This window comes from Epinephelus fuscoguttatus, linkage group LG10 (assembly GCF_011397635.1).
Source record: "Epinephelus fuscoguttatus linkage group LG10, E.fuscoguttatus.final_Chr_v1".
In the NCBI taxonomy this organism is placed as follows: Eukaryota; Metazoa; Chordata; class Actinopteri; order Perciformes; family Serranidae; genus Epinephelus; species Epinephelus fuscoguttatus.
Genome location: NC_064761.1, coordinates 2,743,070 through 2,762,544, shown reverse-complemented (window position 1 = coordinate 2,762,544; position 19,475 = coordinate 2,743,070). Strand labels below are relative to the sequence as shown.

General features: G+C 41.0%; 1 protein-coding gene across 2 annotated transcripts in view; it reads right to left on the bottom strand.

Annotated features, from left to right (window-relative positions):
• mcf2l2 (MCF.2 cell line derived transforming sequence-like 2) overlaps positions 1–19,475 on the bottom strand; it is a 259,329-nt gene that overhangs the window by 82,384 nt on the left and 157,470 nt on the right. For both annotated transcript variants that reach the window (XM_049588011.1, XM_049588012.1), the window contains exons 17-19: positions 15,719–15,834; positions 6,586–6,655; positions 870–962 (exon numbers count right to left, since the gene is read on the bottom strand). In XM_049588011.1, coding sequence (XP_049443968.1) covers positions 870–962; positions 6,586–6,655; positions 15,719–15,834 — 279 coding nt within the window. The remainder of the gene's footprint in view (positions 1–869; positions 963–6,585; positions 6,656–15,718; positions 15,835–19,475) is intronic.

Below are 19,475 nucleotides of genomic sequence, written 5' to 3'. Positions count from 1 at the left end.
CTCTGTTACTGCATTGCCTTTTTCTCATCACAAATGTTTTCAGAAACATATTTTAGTGTACTGCTGTAACATGAGAAAGTTTGTGACCTGGCTGCCATGTTGAACACAATTGAATCAAAACAAAACACCGCCCACTGGCAGGAGTGAGCTCTCATTTTACAGCTAAACAGTACACTTAAATATGGTTCTGAAAACATCTGAGATAAGAAACAGGCAGTGCAGTAACAGAGTTTTGATTCATATTTAATCAGCGCTGTCTAGTTTGACAGTCTGACTGCAGTTCACCACAGCAATAATTGACAGCCGCTTTAGAGACTCCTCTTTTCTGCCCGATTGTTTTCCTTCAGCCGTGGAAGATTTGCAAATGCCATTAGAAGTACTATGAGAAGAAGAAGGAACATGTTTTTTTTCACAGACTCTCTGTCTTATGTAATGTGTAGATGTAATGACAGCTTCAGCAAATGTGACAAAGTTATTTTTTATAAAAAGTATCTAAGCTTTAAGTCACAAATTGGAACATGCAACAATGTAGATGCTGCTGTTAAGAGATTTAGATTCTTGCGTCAGGTTGAACAGTATCATCCTGGTGTATGGACCAACAGATCAGTTTTTGAAGTCTGATATTATAAACAGCACCAAAAGTGTTACATGGCTGAACTTCCTTATGACCTCCATCCCAACCATTCTTTAAGAAGACCATATCTGAATCACTAAATTCAGACAGTTATGTTACAGTTAATTGCTACTGTATATGGAACAAGGAAAGGCAGATGATGCAGCTATAAGTTATTGTTGCCTCCTCACATTTGTGTGTGTGTGTGTGTGTGTGTGTGTGTGTGTGTGTGTGTGTGTGTGTGTGTGTGTGTTACCTGAAAGAAGAGGCTGTCTCCACACTGTCTCCAAAGGACTTCAGAGCGGGGTTTATTCTGACAGTACTTCTCATACACCTGAAGCTCTTCTTTCTGACAACACAAAGACAGGTCAAAGTGAAGAAAGGCCTTAAATCATCTGTTGTCAGTTTCTGATCATTTTTAGCTGTTGCTGGAATATGAAGTCTGTCAGTTTTGCACATCACTGACTGATTGACCTCATCTCCTCATTCTCTACCTTTGATTAAAGAAGGCCACTATCATGAGACAAACGGTATACACTAACACAACAAAGAACACATTTACAAAATTTCACAAAGTGCCTCTTTGCAGCGCCAACTGTAACCCTGCCTGGATTATGGTCACTGGCTCTTTTTTTTGTCAAAAAATATGATAAATGGACATATTTTTTTACAATAAAATACATTTCAACATGCCATCTGATACTACATCCCTGCGCAGGTATTATTAAACGGCGCAGTCCATCCGACATGGGTCAGATGTGTGATGTGTAGAACTCAAGTGCGCCGCCAATGTAAACATGTGCAAAAGACTGCAGCCTGACTAGCCAAGTCAAAGTGCCAAACAAAAAATCAGGAGCTCCTAAAGAAAAGGTCAGAGTAAGGAGTGAAGTGAGGAGCAAAGAGGCCATAGCTAAATGTCTAACAATAAAAAAGTGAAGAAGCACCAGATATGACAGGCGAAGCTGAAGGTGAGAAGTGAGACAGACTGTTGTTACCAAACAAAACCTTACAGCTACAGAGAGGACACAGATATCATATGAAACTCGAGGACCTAAGGCATCCATTGGTATTGACCATACATGCTATCTTTTTGGAAAAAGGGGCCAAATAATTCTCCAAACTTACGCTAAATTTTGGCGAGGCTATAGGAGTCTTGGAATTACATAAATTGGGTTTGACTGGAAAAGTGAGAGCTGACAGCAAGAATAAAGTTGCTCTCAAGGTTTAATGACTAAATGAAGAAAAAAAGTTCACTCAGGATTTGATCTTGTGATTAAATATTTTGCACTAATTTCTTGAATCAATTTTTGATTCAGTGGTTCCCAACCTTTTTTTCTTAAGGGACCCCTTTTGTGTCATTAATTAAACTGACGGACCCTGACTAAGTGACATTTTACAGATATTTCATATTGCATTCAATGCATAACAATCACAGTGCAGAACAACTGATAAACTGCAATATTCAAATAGTTAACACAATTTGTGTTTAATAATTTAGATGAATTTTTTTTTTCAGATTATTTCCTGTAAATGCTGCATCAGAGATGAATTTCCCAGATTTTTTTTGGAACTTTTTATACAATATGCTGCCTGTATTATGTTTATTTTAGATTCTTATATCATATATACTTAATAGGCTTATTCTCCCTGACACCTGGCCATTGTTCTATTAACTCTTTGGTTGTTTTAACTGTGTACTTTTCTGATGCAGGATGAAACTGTTAAGCAGAGAGAGCATTCCACCCCGTTTCTTCAAGGATGTTTTTATCACGCTGGGGCCTTGTATTGTCGACCTTACAAATTCTTCCTTGATGTCTGGCTGTGTCCCCGTTGCTTTCAAACATGCTGTGGTGCAGCCCCTCATCAAGAAGAATAATCTTAACCCTTCAGTTTTGTCAAACTACAGACCTATTTCTAAGCTCTCTTTTTTGTCCAAAGTATTAGAAAAGGTAGTGTATGAACAACTGCAGTCGCATCTGGACTTAAATGGCATTTCTGAAAAGTTCCAGTCGGGCTTTAAAGCACGCCATAGCACTGGTAACACTGCTGTTCTGGTGCTCTTAGACTTGACTGCAGCTTTCGACACAGTAGATCATAAGATTCTTTTATCACATCTTGACCTGTGTGTACGTTTTAAAGGTACAGCGTTCAAATGGTTTGAATCCTATTTATCAGAAAGGAGTTTCTCTGTTCACATGGGCCAGTATAGACCTGCTGCATCCTCACTCAATTGCGGGGTGTCTCAAAGTTCCATCTTGGGCCCCATTCTCTTCTCCATTTATATGCTGCCCCTGGGCGCTATATTTAGAAAGTACAACATAACATTTCATTGCTTTGCAGATGACTTACAGATCTACCTTCCTCTTCAAACAAACAGCTCTGCCTCCATTCAAGCTCTGTTGAACTGTCTCAATGATGTTCACACATGGATGGCTTCAAATTTCTTGAACCTAAACAAATCCAAAACTGAAATTATTTTATTTGGCCAATCTGACCTTTTAGATGGCTATGACAGTGCCATTGGCCCATTAGTTTCCTACTGTCACCCTGCTGCAAGGAACCTAGGAGTAATTTTTGACTGTGCTTTTAAATTTAAAAAACAGATTAGTTCAGTAGTCAAATCAAGCTTCTTTCAATTAAGGCTACTTAGTAAGGCAAAGCCCTACCTCCCTCCACTTGATTTTGAGAGGGCAGTTCACGCTTTCATTACTTGTCGTCTGGATTATTGTAATTCTCTTTATGGTGGATTGGACCAGCAGTCACTGAAATGCCTGCAGGCTGTCCAGAATGCAGCAGCCAGACTGCTGACAGGAAAGAAAAGACGTGATCATATCACCCCAATACTGGCCTCTTTGCACTGGCTCACTGTCCAGTTTAGAGTTCAATTTAAAATCTTATTATTTGTTTTTAAAAGCCTGAATGGCTTAGCTCCATCCTATCTATCTGAGCTTGTTCAACTCCACACGACAGCCAGAGCACTGAGATCAAGCAACCAGCTGCTGCTGGCCTGTCCCAGAACTAAACTTAAAAGCAAAGGTGACAGAGCCTTTTCCGTTGTGGCGCCAAATTTATGGAATACTTTATCATTCCATATAAGGGCAGCCCGAACTTTGGAACACTTTAAATCTCTTTTAAAAACCTACCTCTTTTTGCTTGCTTTCACCTCTAGTTGAGACAGACATGTCTTTTACAGCTTTTATTTGTATTTTACCTGTACTCTAGTGTTGGTGTTTTATTGTCTAAACCTATTGTTGATCTTATTGATAATTTTTGTGGTTTTTGCTATTCATTCATTCTTTGGATGAACTGTACAGCACTTTGGTCAACCGAGGTTGTTTTTAAATGTGCTATATAAATAAATTTTGACTTGACTTGACTTGAAGGCTCTGTGAATATAGCTTGTGCTCAGGTCTTCACTCTGCCCTCATTGTGTGAGAGGCTTTTAAGTTTATATCTTGAATAATAATCTAAACTTTTAAAATAATAATTTCATTTAGTTTTCTTCAAAGTAATGAATGAGACATATAGCATTTACTACTTCTAATATATATATATATATATATATATATACATATACATATACATATATATATATATATATATATATATATATATATACATATACATATACATATATATATATATATATATATATATTATATTTAACACAGTTTTTGTACATTCCTTACAATCAAAAAAGCCCCATAACCCCCCATGAAGCTTTGGCAAATTGGGGTTGGGACCCCCAGTTTGGGAACCAGTGGGCCCTACCCAGCCCTATTAGGTTAAATGTAACTTGAACTCAGTCCGACATTGGTACTGCCTTGTCCCACATTGATCCTAAAAGCCTGTCCTGGACCAGGTTCCATCTAACCTGGTGAAACCATCCTGATCTTGCTAGCTCATATTCTATTTCGCTCTGCAGATCAGTCTGGCCATGGAATCATAGGGCTCTAGTTTCCCGGCGCAGCGCAGGGTGGCGAACCCCGCTCAGAGCTAGTTTCGAGCAGTGCAACCCGAGGCGCGCTCAGTTTGGTAGTTTGGCAGACCAAGGTGCGCTGAGATGGGTGTGGCGGCACAGCAGGGGGAGGTGTCGACAGATCCAGGTTGGCGCAGTGACAGTTTCGTGCCAAAAGGCTTCGCCGAAGGTGCGCTAAAAGCTTGCCAGCTGAAACCAGGTCTACTGTCAGTGCAGGTGGAGCGCAGCCGGTGTAAGTGGAAGTTTGGCTGACCGGCGGACAGTGCGCACACGTCACCAAAACTTCACAGGCAGGTTTCCAGAATATCAGGCATATTAACGATGCAGTAAATATCCACAAAACCACTATTCAATGCAACTATCTGCAATCAGCACATAAATGTATCTCTATATCGACTGTCCCGTCACATCTGATGTCAGATCAAAGGGGATTGGCACCGTTTGGCATGTGTAATGGAAACCCAACCTGATTTGATTAACACAGCTGCAAACTAATGAGTTCACACCCCTCTCAGCCAACCACAAACAGCCACAGCATCAGATAGGGAGTATATATTCAGCATCTGTCATTTTAGAAAAGTCAAAAGAAAAGAAGCAGAGTGAGACTGTGAGAGAGAAAGAGAGAGCACGCGCGCACGAGAGAAAGGCAACATTGATTTACAATTGTGGTGACCTCCTCCCAGGCTACCTTTGCATCATCAGCCCGTGGAGGTCTGCTCGCAGTTCCGTATATTCGGACACTGCGAGCTTGGACCTCCCGGACCAAAACATCAGTTTCCTCCTGTGAGAAGTTTAGCCGTCTGACACTGCTGCTCTCTTCTGCCATGGCGAATTGAGCAAACTCTCATTACGCCCTCAAGCGGCACATTTAAGGGCAACGAGAGGGGCTCATTTGATTGGTGTGATGTGTGTAAAACCCACTCCACGCCTTCTCTTTTCTCTCTTTCTGACTGACTTGCGCAGGTAGGAGGGACGGAGTGGGAAAGAGGAGTAGCTGTGCCAGTGCGCACGGTGTGCCAAACTTGCAAAATCTGCCTGGCCACACCCAGTTGGCAAAGCGCAGGTGCGCTGCGCCTCTGCCTCGCCCGATCTGCGAAACTAGAGGCCATAGACGCAAATTCTGGCATCAGTTTTGGCTTACCGGGCCAGAGCAAATGGCTGCACTGAAAGCTTTTATTGAAAAGAAGGATGTGTTTGCCGTCCTTCCTACGGGGTTTGGTAAAAGTTTAATTTACCAACTGGCTCTGTTGATTGGGAAAAAGATCGGACTCAGTGAAAACCCAGTGGCTATTATTGTTTCTCCGCTAGTTGCTCTCATGTAGGAGCAGGTCAGGGAAGCGACCAAGCTGGGAATCACAGCCATGCAACTCGGAGTTCACAGTGAGGAGGAAATCTGCAAAGACGGCAACACTCTTTCCCAGACATCATCACAGCTCATCTCCGCTGCAGCTTGCTGGTCTGTTTACAGTGGTGTTGTGCTAGCTACGTCACACGTTTCGTTTACTCTGATTGGTTTTCCGTCTTTCCATGAAGGGTCACTTTGAGTGACTGCCGTTGATACCGCCCCTTGGGAATAGAGAAAATGTACACTCCGTGTCCACAGTAGACCCATTCGCGTTTTGCGAATTGGGTCTGGCAACACCAGGCTAGGTTCCATCCTCTCTGGATAACACACACAAGAAGCAAAAAAGTGTCTTCTCTGACAAGCTAGCAGTTAGCTATTTTTCTTGTAGAGCCAATCCATGTTAAACCTACAATGATTTTACTTGAAAAAGTAGTAATATTGCACAATAAAATAGTGCTTTACAAAGTACATAAGTAATATGAGTACTTTAAGTGCTAAAAGTACTGAGAAAGTATCCATTATCAGGAAAATATGTAACTCTGGGTGACAGTTTAAATTATAAAGATACAGACAGTCATGTAAAACACAAGCACCCAAAGATGTAATTTGTTGAAATGGACTTTCCATCACTGTTTCTAAACTACTCACCCTTTTCAGAAAACAGGTTCCCACCAGTTCTGGTTTCTCTACACAGTCCTCCAGCTCCCTCAGAAATGTCCTGCAGGTAATTTAAGAACAAACAGAAAGAGAACAGAACACACGCTGTTATTTTCCTTTGGCGATCTGGAAGCCAGATTACTAACGTGTTTGGGTTTTTTTGCTTCAGTAACTTGGACATTCCTTCAGCACAGCTGTCAGTCATTCATCTGGATCTTTAGATTATTCTTTGCATTATTACCTTTATTAGCTAGGAAAGTCTTGTGTGAAATGAGTAGAGAGAGAGGGAGATGACATGCAGCAAAGTTGGAATTGAACCCATGGCTGCTGTGGCAAGGACAAAGCCTTTGTACATGGAACTTGCTCTGCAGGTGAGCTAGTGGGCGCCCCAATCATCTGGATCTTTTTGGGTAAGTATGCCTCTAACTGTACTTTTCTGATTATCAGATAGTATTGATGTCTCAATTGCTCCAGACACCAATTCAGCATGCCATTGTAAATATAAACATCTTGCCAAATTAAATATGACTGCCACATGAAAACACCTCCCCTGTTAAAATGAAGTGCTGACTACCCAGTCTGTGAAAACAGACAGTGTCTACTGTGACTCTGAAGTAGCTTTGACAAGTCAAATTACCCTTATGATGTCATCAGGGTAATCTAAGTTTGGATCTGGAGAGCACAGTATAAACAGGGTGTGGAGTTTGATAGATGTGGTTGTACACCACTCAGGGAGGATCTAAGAAAAGGATACTACTGATCAGAAAATGTTCCTGGAGCTTGCTCTAGTGACAAAATTTCTATTTTAGGTATCAAGACTTTATGCAAGTGTAATACTAAATCCCTGGAATACTCTTTAAAAGCAATGGGCCTACAATAATTTGGGTCTTGGCCCCTTGAAATGCAAAACCAAGGAGCTTAAAGAAAATATCCCAAGCAGCCTACTGTTGGCTCCATCTCACACTTTTACTAGTTACTGTACACAGAGATGAGAGGAAGGGCTAACAAGTATACAAGGAGAGAGGGGTTGAGAAAAGAGGCAAAACAGGAAGCAAGAGAGAGGAAAGGAAGTGTAAGAAGAAAGAAAATGGATGAAGATAAAGGATGGAGGGGAAAGGAGGAACAACTCTTTGGTCCAGGCCCTCAGGGAGTGTGCAATTTGCCTGGGATGCACACAAGGCTGTAACTACCATTGAGGACACCGAGGTCATGACCTCTGTATTTTTTTCCGACCTAAATCAATGTATAAAATGAAAATAAAAATAAACCATTTCATTTGTGATGTGAAAGTACGTGAGAGGACCGATGGAAGGTGATTGAGTGACTCTCTCTTCTCCATAATAACAATTATTTAAAAAAGAAAATTCTGGTACTCTTATTTGATCGACGCACTCACACACGCACTGTGTTTAGTGGGGCGACTCGAGCACCTGTCAGGCTGCCACTCAGACTGCCTGAAGCAGGCATGGACAGCAGTCAGCGATCGAGCCAGGTAACTGAATAAACTAAAATCATTTCAGTTTGGGCTGCTTGCTTGCTTCTTGTAATTCTTCTAACAAGAGGCAGCGGCTGGCTGTACTTGCATGAAGTAATGTTGCAATGAATGAATGAATGAAACATATGAAAGGTTAGCAAACGTTAGCTAGGTAACGTTAGCTTGCTATTTTAACCCTATGGGCCCGAACGACGCATCGTGCATCTAAATTCACACCTGTTCTTCTCTATGGATTTTCTCCCCATGGTCCAGTTTTTTCACAGCGAAAAAAAAAATGATAAAGTTACACTAAAATTATGTATAACAAAGCTTCAACACAGCTTTGCACACACATTAACGTTACTCTTGGATGGATTAGTACTCACGAATGCTTGGTCGCACAGAAATGCCACGCATATCACATGAAAGCACAGGAGCAGAGCTTTCCAGTGATACCACACACATCATTGTGCTGTCATCCCATCATGCTATGAATACAGATCAATTGTCTACAAAATAAAAACCTGACGAATTTCTTTACAACCCATTATACAGATCTTGTTATCAGTCACTTCATATAGTGAGGAATATGTATCTTACCATGTCTTAGGCTTGCCTGTGTTTCTCCCTGTCTATCCACATTTGTAGTCCGGCTTTCAATATGCAAATATCTCCATATTGTCCAGTTGACACACCATCAAACTTTGTATGACAAGACCAGCCACTTCACCTTTGCGCACCCAGACAACTGCAGCCTAATTATGCATGCGTAACAGGGCAGTAGTCACCATATACATTGAGCCTAACCAAGTGGTTTTTGTGCCTAAACCTAACCAGACCTTAACCACAGGGCATCATGGTGATTTTGGAACGGACAATGGGTTTAATATGGTCGGAACAATGGGATGTCGGATCAATGGGCTGTCGGACCAATGGGATAATGAAAAAACCTTCACCCTCAGTCTTCATCCTCTAATCATTCAAATGTTAGCTGAAGATAAAGTTTTCAGCTTAATCATAACGTTATCCTTAAATAGCAACAGCTCTCACGTCATTCAGCCGGCAAAATCAACAGATGCTGACTAGACAGGAGATACCTGCTGTTGTTTACTTCTGTGTAAAATCAAAGAACCATCATTTAAGAAAATTGCATTCAACACATTTTGGTGGTTAATGTGCCATTATTATCACTGTAAACTGTGCAACAATGGAAAGACTGACAGATGTAGCAGCAGTAACTAAGGCAGGCGGGGCTTAGCTGGTGGAGCTGATGATGGGAATTAGATCAGGTTATCAAACCCCAAAGTACCAATAAAAATGACTAAGGTATAAGGTGTTCCAAATGGGTGCAACAGTAGAGTCACAGGACAATTGAATGACAGAATGTACATGGTGACATTTACTGCCATGCTGCAGCAGATGCAGTGGGACAGGATGTTGGCAAGGTTGCAACCATAACCTGTCTCCTCCTTTCAACCGACTGGACATTTGGGCATTTGGGGGCCTCACAATGGACAGAGTTCGATAGGATAAATTTCACCTGTAGTGCACAAATCATTGACTTGACTCACGAGTGCCTGGAGCCTTCTAATCTGTGGATTCAAAGGCTTCAGGCAGCAATGCAGAGGAACTCTCCTACTCTAAAATGTAAACTATATTCAAACAGGATGGACACTGAACCAGCCAACAACAGCTTCAAAAGCTGACAGTAGAAACACTGACTCTGGATCTGATTATGTAATACTACCTCTGTTATCTAATTATCTTTATGATATATTATCAGTGCTCTTAGGTACGGTCACAAAAAACTTTGTCCATATGAGAGGCAAAGTCTGCTTTCAGCTGCAGGGAGATAACAGGACTTTAACTGGAAGTCACAGAGATGTGTGTGTTTGATGTTCCTCCCACTATTTAAATAAAGTGTGTTAGTCTTAATCTTTGATTGCTGGGACACCTTATTCCACCAAGAACATATTGTTATTTGGATGTTGTGAGCTTACTGTAGCAACTCATAATGTAATAATGGCTCATAATGTAATAACGCTTCATAATGTAATAACAGAAATGTAATAAAAGTTCATAATGTAATAATCGGCTCTTAATGTAATGTGATGAGCATATAACATAATAACAGCTTTGTGCATAATGTAATAATGTAATAACTTAATACATTATGAGCCGTACTGGCGCCACTCATAATGTAATAACAGCTCATAATGTAATAATGGCTCATATTGTGAGAAAAGTGTTGCATCATCATCATTTTTACCTCTGCCATTCCTGCAGGAAGGAAATGCTTTCACCTCTGTGTCTGTCTGTCTGTCTGTCTGTCTGTCAGCAGGATCACACAATTTCTGCAAAACGTAGTGGAGTAATGGCCAACTTAGATGCCATATACCTCCGCCCCAATATGCGGCGGGCCACATAAACAGGAAGAGAAGCCTAATTGTTGAATGCATCATCCCCCATAGGTTAAGTCATGATATACTGTAAAGGTCAAAACTGCACACACTGACAACGAGAATGCACTTAAGGGCAGAGGTCTGTGTTTGTGTTTGACTATGATTTGTTTAAAAGTGGTGCGACAGTAACCAACTCAAAAGCCAGCTGGAGAAGAGGGAAGAAGGAGGGGGACTGTAGTTCATGTAGTTTAAAAGAACATTTTCTTTGTTTACTATTGCTACAATAAATGCAGGACACAATAACTTCTACAATAAAAACACATTTAAGATTGGTCTTTTCAAATAAGTAAGTGAACACTCTCTCCTTCCATACAACCTAGTGAAGACCTTCCAGTCAAAATGTTGCTGTTATTTTATTGTTGGTCTTAATGCCAATTTAATAAAGACTTTTAATAAGCATTGTTTTCCTACTACTTACCTTAAATACAAGATAGCAGCGTAACATATTCATTCAATTTACTTTTTCTTTTAACTTGTGCAAGAATGAGAAGAGCGTTTTAGAACCATGGAGCAATGGAGCAGCTCAAAAGTTCTTAAAATGTAAACACAGCCTGTCAGGACACCCAAGTAAAAACATACGTCTAAATAAATGTATCTAAACAATATGCATAAATAATAAATAACCATTACATATAGTTGCCAACAATAATCAAGTCCAGGGGGCTCCATTTGTCAGTGACTGTGCCAGTGTTCACTCAGATCAAGGCTTAACGAGTGAATGGGATTTTTTTTAAAAAAAAAGAAAACTTTACTTCTTCCAATGAATGTCTTTAATATGGAACCATCCAAAGGATATATGTTGAATCAGGATCCAGGCTGTAATCCACCTGGCATTTTGGCTGAAGAGCTGCTTGATATCGGATGCAAGATCACAATTCAATCAATCAATCAATCAATCAATCAATCAATCAATCAATCAATCAATCAATCAATGTTATTTATAAAGCCCAATATCATAAATCACAATTTGCCTCACAGGGCTTTACAGCATACGACATCCCTCTGTCCTTAGGACCCTCACAGTGGATATGGAAAAACTCCCTAAAAAACCCCTTTAACGGGGGAAAAAATGGTAGAAACCTCAGGAAGAGCAACTGAGGAGGGATCCCTCTTCCAGGACGGACAGACGTGCAATAGATGTCGTACAGAACAGATCAGCAAAATAAATTAACGGTAATCCGTATGACACAATGAGACAGAAAGAGAGAGAGACGGAGACAGAGACAGAGACAGAGACATAGAGAGATGCAGGACAGATGGTAATGACAGTAGACAATTACATCCAGCCACTCTGTATAACCTACTAATACTTATGCAGCAGTCTTCATCCGTCATAATATTTAAACTTTCCACCAACTGCTGACCTGCAACAATCAGACAGTGGAAATGAGCATAGCATTCTCAAAGGCCCAAAATACCTAACACGGGTGCCACCTAGTGGCTCAACTTTATACATCTTACATAATAAAATGTGAGAATGCAATTATGATTAAATAATTCTTGGTTTCACTAATTTAGTTTACTAAGGTGCTGAAACCCATGCCATTTGCTTTATTTGCACCTTTAAGGTGTAAAAATGATGATAATGCAGCAGTTTTCTCACAATATGAGCCATTATTACATTATGAACTGTCATTACATTATGAGCGATGCCAGTAAGGCTCATAATGTAATAGGTTTTTACATTATTACATTATGCGCAAAGCCGTTATTACGTTATGTGCTCGTGATTTTATTACATTATGAGCCGATTATTACATTATGAACTTTTATTACATTTAAGTTATTACATTATGAGCCGTTATTACATTATGAACTTTTATTACATTTAAGTTATTACATTATGAGCCGTTATTACATTATGAGTTGCAACACTTACTTTTAAACTACTGATAAAAAGATGGGCACAACCTTAGACTTAGAATGTATTGTCCCTGAGGGAAGACTCTTTTTCCCAGCATTCTACATTATCAGACAACAGCAAATACAACAGCACACAATAACATTATGGACAACATCACAGTAGAGACACAGACAGGAGTGCACACTCAGGCCTGTTCAGTGACGCCTATTATTTAAGGTGGTTAAAGCTGTGGGGATCAGGCTCCTCCCAAAGCAGGCCCTTCTGCACCTCAGCACTCTGTACCTGTGCTTGGAGGACAGTGGGGTGAGATGGTGATTCAGTGAGTGTTTGAGGTCTTGTTCTATTGAAGTAGCAAGGCGTGCAATGGCCACGATGATTAACTTTGTGAGGTTCGGAATGAGAAGACCAATTATCCTAGCAGTAGTGTTGGTTAAGTGTGTTTAAGTTTGGCTCTGTTAGTGACCGACAGTGTTGGGCAGTAAAGCATTATAGTAACGGCGTTACTGTAATGCGTTGCTAATAAAGCGTTATAGTAACGTGTTACTATGCAGTAACGCGTTACTTTAACGCTTAATAAAGCATTATAGTTACTGTTACCAAATGGTGTGTTACTCCGTTATTTTTGGCCAGGCTTTAAAACAGTGCGCAGCATGCAGTATTCCTTCACAAACTTAAGTTCCCTTTCACTAAAACATTTTAGCCCTTAACAATAAAGGATAGTCAAGTCAGATAGAGGTATATGAACAATTATTACTAGAGCATCTAACTAAAAAGTTACTTTTCTCAGTAACGCATTACTTTTTGTCATGGAAAAAAGTTGCTGACAAAAAAAAAAATTCATAGTTTTGATCAACAAAATTAACACTGCTCAGAGGTATGTGAAACTGTAAGCTATTTCAACTGTTTGGTTATTGATGAGAATGGGATGTGGGGATGAGAAGGAAACAAGTATTATTTCCTTTGTTTTGCTGACACTGAGCTGAAGATGGCTTACCTCGCACAACTAGGTGAAGCTGGCAACTGTATTGTGATAATCCAGGGCAGAGTTGTTGTCTGTGAGCAAGAATGGCTGTGCTTCTGGGTAATTTGAGGTAAGCAATGGTAGGTGATGGAATGGTGCAATGGTTGCACCAGTCCATTCATTGGTACAAAGTGTGTATAGACATGAACTCAACACACAACCCTGTGGTGCTCCAGTGTTAGTGGTGAGTGCTGGTGACGTAGTTGTGACCACCTGCACAGCTTGCAGTCTGTCTTTTAGGGAAATTGTGCATAAGGTGGATAAGACAGGGGGGGGGGGGTATTATGATGGTCTAGCTTCCAGATCATCAGGTGCCTTTTGATGGTGTTAAAAGCAGAGCTGAAGTCCATGAAGAGGATCCTGATGAAGATGCCTGGAGAATCAAGGTGCTGGAGGTGGAGGTGCAGTGGGCAGGCCACAACATCCTCCGTGTCCCTCTTAGCTTCATAGGCAATTTGGAGGGGGTCCAGTTGTGGGGTGACAACTGGCAGGATGATGTTTAGCAGCAGCTTCTTCAGGCACTTTAATATTATAGATATGAGGGTGGTGGGGCGATAGTGGTTGAGTTGTGTGGGCCAAGGTTTTTTGAGTGTAGAGATTATGATAGCAGTTTTCCAGGGGGTAGGAATTGTGGCAGTCTGGTAGGATTTGCAGAGGAGTGAGTGAAAAATTGATGAAAGTTCTGTGAAAGTTCTTCAGCACTCTTACTGGGATGCTGTCAGGCCCCGTGGCTTTACCTAGTTTACATTGGCTAAGCTGGCACCATACCCCGTCCTTGGGGGAGAGCTCTCAGACATTATTCACATACAGTGGAGGAGTCCTGGGTATCAAAGCGGACATAGAATGAATTCGGTTCTTTTACAAAGGATTCTTGGTCAATTACTGAATTAAGGTTGGGTTTGGGTTTGCATCCAGTAAGGGTCTTTAGCTTCTGAAATGCCTGCTTGGTGTTCATGTTGCTAAATTCAGATTCTAGTGGGAATTTGAAAGCTTTTCCAGAGGATTTGTCACAAACTCTTCCTTTGTGGAACTTACAGTTTTTGACACTGTTCAAGGTATGTTGAACATTGAACATTGTTAATTGTGATGTTATTTGAATTGTCACTTACACCTACACAAACTAACATCGTCCAGTTTATGGAGGAAATTAGTAAACAATTCTTTTCAAGCTGTCAGATACTTCACCAAAGTTTTGCTGCCACTGCACACTGTCATACTTCGGGCAAGTATATTTCTCCAAAGTGGCTTCTGATGTAAAATTAGACTGTGCTCAGAACCATGGATAAACTATGAGAGAACTGGCCCCTGGGCACAGACATGTAAAGGCCCCCACTTTTCTGACATAAGTAAAAGACTCCTAGACTTAAATAGATACTGAAGTTGAGGAAATCAGTAAAGTTAGCTTGCAATTTTTTATTCAACAGCAGCTCCAGAGAGTTCTGCCTCACCTGTTAAATGTCACTGAAAATGACACTAAACAACTACCAACAAGGCTCAGGTGCTGCTGTTGAACTGCAGCTGAACTTTGTATTGAGTTGACACTGAGGATAAAGACAAGCTTTTTGACTGCTGTCACAGCAGATCTTCACCGACACTCGTTTGTACAGATATTAGACTGCATAGTACAGCACACTGTACAAAACGTTCCAGGAAAGCTTGAGATGCAGCTTCTGTTTCCTCAAGCAATGCTAAAGTGCTATTCTCATTTAAATGGCTTTGATATTTTTCAGTATTCTAATGAAGAAAAAAAATGTTGGTTTAGATTTGGTTGCCAGATACTCAATATCAAAAGACTGATCAGGAGCTAAGCAAAAAACAAACGTACAAAAAATGTCACCCCTTCTTCTAACTGAAATGTGTCTTTATAAGAAATGTTGACAGTCATTTCAGAAGCTCTGGCTCAAGGTACCCCTGACCCCTTGGGCCCCTGTAGGTCTGTGTGGGAGACCCCTTTGGTAATCAATTTATTTCCAGACTGCATACCTAAGCATGAATACATGACATAATGATGACAAGAAAGGATAGTTTTTTGGAAAAGTTAATACTTTTTTTAAATGCTTCATTGCCAAATGCATAGCTTTCTCAGCTGTACAAAATGCTGTATAATATATATATATATATATATATATATATATATATATATAGACATATACATATACATATACATATATATATATATTTATTTATTTATTTAATTATTTTATTTTATTTTATTTTCACCTGAGTAAGTCTTGCTTATTACAGATAGTAGTGTTTTCAATATATATTATAGCAGAATGATGTATGAAATGCATTCCACCTACCTATTGTGAAATTCATATATCTCTGGCAGGTTGCCAAACAGCACATCCCTTTTGTTCTCCAGGGACGGGGGGATGAGATGGCTGAGCTCTGAGTTATCCAGCTCTGCAAAATAACCCTGGGAAAGAGGGGGAGGAGGAGGATGATAAGACAGTGAACAAGAAAAAGAAAGCAGAGAGCAAAATAAGCCATAAATTAACTGGCATATTAGCAGAACATCTCAGCTAATCATTTCCACCCTGACACAATTAGAGAAACAGAGATTCTAAACCTCGGCCCACCCTAGTGTAATCGACACCTATGGGTGATGAGTATGAATTATAGACTACCATACCATACTCTGTATCATATAATCAATATACTGTGCAGTCAGAATCAATGCATTTCTGCAGGAATTTAGCCGTCTGTGTGTGTGTGTGTAATCCAACAGAAAACTGATTGGATTTATTCAACCTACGAGATCACATAAAGTTCATACACTGACAGGAGTCTGAGGTTGGATTTATGAGGAAAAGAACTGCAGAGCTCTTTTTAGTAAAAGGCAATCAGTGAGGTTACTGATCCCAGGGATGCACCAGTAGTCATGGAGCTATTGAATGTCTGGATTGGAGACTATTTGCATTAAGAATTTCTCAACTGAGATTATATAATCAAATACCAAGAGCTGCATCACAGTCAGAAATCAAAGACAAGCCATTTGAGTTTCTTCTATCATCATTTTTGTGTTTCAAATAACTCCACACTAATGTATGTTTAACAATCACTAAAACAGGGATATATACAGTACATGTAGTTATGTCTGTTTGGTTTAAGGATAAAATGGCATGGAATGTATTCAGTTAGATACTCGGTGGGGGACTTACATCTACAAGTTTGTTAAGTCTTTGCCAAGTCTGAGATCACATAGGAACAAGCAAGCACTCTCAAACTAAATACACTCGTGAGGTGCATGGCCAAAAACAGTGAAAAGGTGGAAAACACCAGCACTCTCAAATGTCCTTTTAGTAAGTTTAATCGACCAACTTGGATGGCAGTACCAGTACACAACAGACGTTTCGACAGAGAGTCTTCTTCAGTGTGTAACTATGGTTACGGAAGTGCTGTTTCAGTACACTCGAAGCAGGTGTGTGAAAAAAAATATTTAACACTTCCGCCATAAAATGTAGTACCAACTCAGAGGCGGAGAATAAACAAAAAACAATCTGACAAAAGTATGTCAAAACTAATAGCAGTAGATGCACCGAAAACAGATATACATATGCATAATATACTCTGTTCATACAAAAAGGCACTGTGAACAACAGTAAAAACTGTGCACGAGGGGGCAGAGTAAGTCCCAAAATCTCAATTAACAATCAGATCATAAATGCACAGGAAAAGACTTGCATAAAGTCTGTTGGGAAGAGGAGGAGCTAAATATGATCATTGGCAATAATTCATAATTATTAATATTAATTATGGATTATTAAAATATTTGATTAATTAATTAATAACTAATTAATTATTACATAAGCATAATAATCAAATTAGCTTACAGCGGGGCACCACCGGGAAAACCCGGACCAATGATCAGACGTAAATTCAGTCTCAAGAGTGTTCACTTAGGAAGCTAATTCTAGGGAGATATCAGCAACTATAAGATGAACAGGAAGGAGTGGAGCTCAGGCACTGACTTTGTCAACCAGCTTCATCACAGTATACAATGAAAAACCAAAGCAACCTCTCTTTGCAGTATAACAGGGTTTATTCACACTGATGACATTAATTTACAACCAACATCAACATTGCTCTATAAACCCTATCAACTATAAAACATTACTGAATCAACCAGCAAGCATCAAGAAGGGTGTGTGTGTGTGTGTGTGTGTGTGTGTGTGTGTGGGTGTGTATGAGAGTGTGGGAGAAAGTGGGTGAGTGAGCGAGAATGTGTGTGTGTGTGTGTATGTGTATGTATGTGTGTGTGTGAGAGAGGGTGTGGAAGAAAGTGGGTGAGTGAGCGAGAATGTGTGAGTGTGTGTGGTGTGTGTGTGTCTTGCGTAGCAAGATGGCGGCTGTGACGCTGCAAGCTACGTCACGCAATGGCGGCTCGCCAAGAAAGCACGCGACTCAAAAAAGGAGGGGAGCCGGTAGAGAGGGAAGTTCAAATTGCTCGACTCCAAGTGTAGGTTAGTGGAAGAGAGGAAGAGAGAAAGGGAAGCACTCAGAAGTGTGGTCACGCAGGCGGTATTGAGATGCAGTAACCCTCTGTGTTACGCAGAGACGTGCTCGGCTCAGCTGGTGAGCGGCGTGAATCTGGACATTGAACCAACACAGCCGAAGTACTGATCGATCCCGCGTGCGGGGCGACACAATAGCGGTCCGACGTGGTCGGATCACTACGTATTACAAGCAGACACAAACGGGCAGAAGAATAACAGACAGCAGCAACACAGGCAATATTTTTACAATATCAATGCAGCCAAATTCGGACGCGGCGGTCCGTATCAACAAGCCCTTACAAAACTTAAAAAGAACACACAATAACTAATATCTGCCCAGAGCTAAAGCCTCTTACTGTTGCAGAAGGTGGAGTGATGTGTCGGTCGTTCCTCGTGTGTCCTTTGTTACGGCAGAGGTGAAGTGGTTAGCGTCTCACAGCGGCTAACGGGTCCTCGGCGAGGGGGCAAGTCTTTGGTGAGGCGAGTTAATTCCGGCTCGTAGCAGGGAATCACTTGGGGAAAGAAGGGGGTCCTTGTCCTTCTTCTTGAAGCAGGCAGTCCTTGTTATCTACCAAATTTCGCATCCGCGGGCATCCGGGTGAGAGGGTCAATCCGTGGTCTCGTACCGGGCTACTCTGTGTTCCTCGGCACACAGAGTGAGGGAGAGGAGAGGAGATCAGCTCGACCAGCGAGGGAAATCCGTAGGCCTAAAACGCGTCTAACTGTGCACAGTAATAACTCTTTCTAAAGCGTTTGCCATGTGGGACGAGTTGCTAAGCTTTAGGAACAGTTGTGGATACTTCTATTGGCTATGAGGATCACAGCCAGAAGCATTTCCCTCAGGTATGCTTTGTGATGATATACCCCCGCGTGACGTCATCGGTGCGGGGTTGGCCATGGCGGATTTCACCCAATGGGAGCTGTGTATTTCAAGGGACCTCTGCTGGTCAGCTGGGGTGCTGTGTTGGGGGTTGAATCAGCTGATTCACACAGAGAAAGGGGGTTGACTGATTCCTTTGTTCTTTTGGGCGCCAACATCTCAGGCTTTGATTGTTACATGTAGGCCCAAAAGTTTATGGATAAAGTGTAGGCCTTTGTTAGAAATCCTTGTACAGCACAACATCCCCCCCTTTGATCTGAAGAGTGGGGGTGACGGTCACAGTCTTTGGATCAACGTAGGGCCGGACAGTTCCTAAATTGGATGTTAATTGAGTTCACAGTCCATGTGTTCCTGGGAACCAAAAGATGATTAGTCCGTACAGTTCATAGAGCATTGAGGACTTTAGCATCTGGGCAATTACTTGAGGCTATCTCTGGGCAGATTTCTTACTAACTCTAAACATTTCTTACAACCAAAAGAAAAGAAAGAAAGGAGAGAAAAAAAAAAAACATCACTTCAAAACTTCACAATGAACCACATTCTTTGCTGCTTTTTGGCTTATCTTCACAACCTCGGAATAGTTGGAAAAGGAAGGAGAAGGAAAGGAAGCAGAAAGCAGGAAGTGGTCAGGGGTTAGTGACCTACTCTTGGAGAGGGCTGGAGCTAACCCCTGGTGTGGAT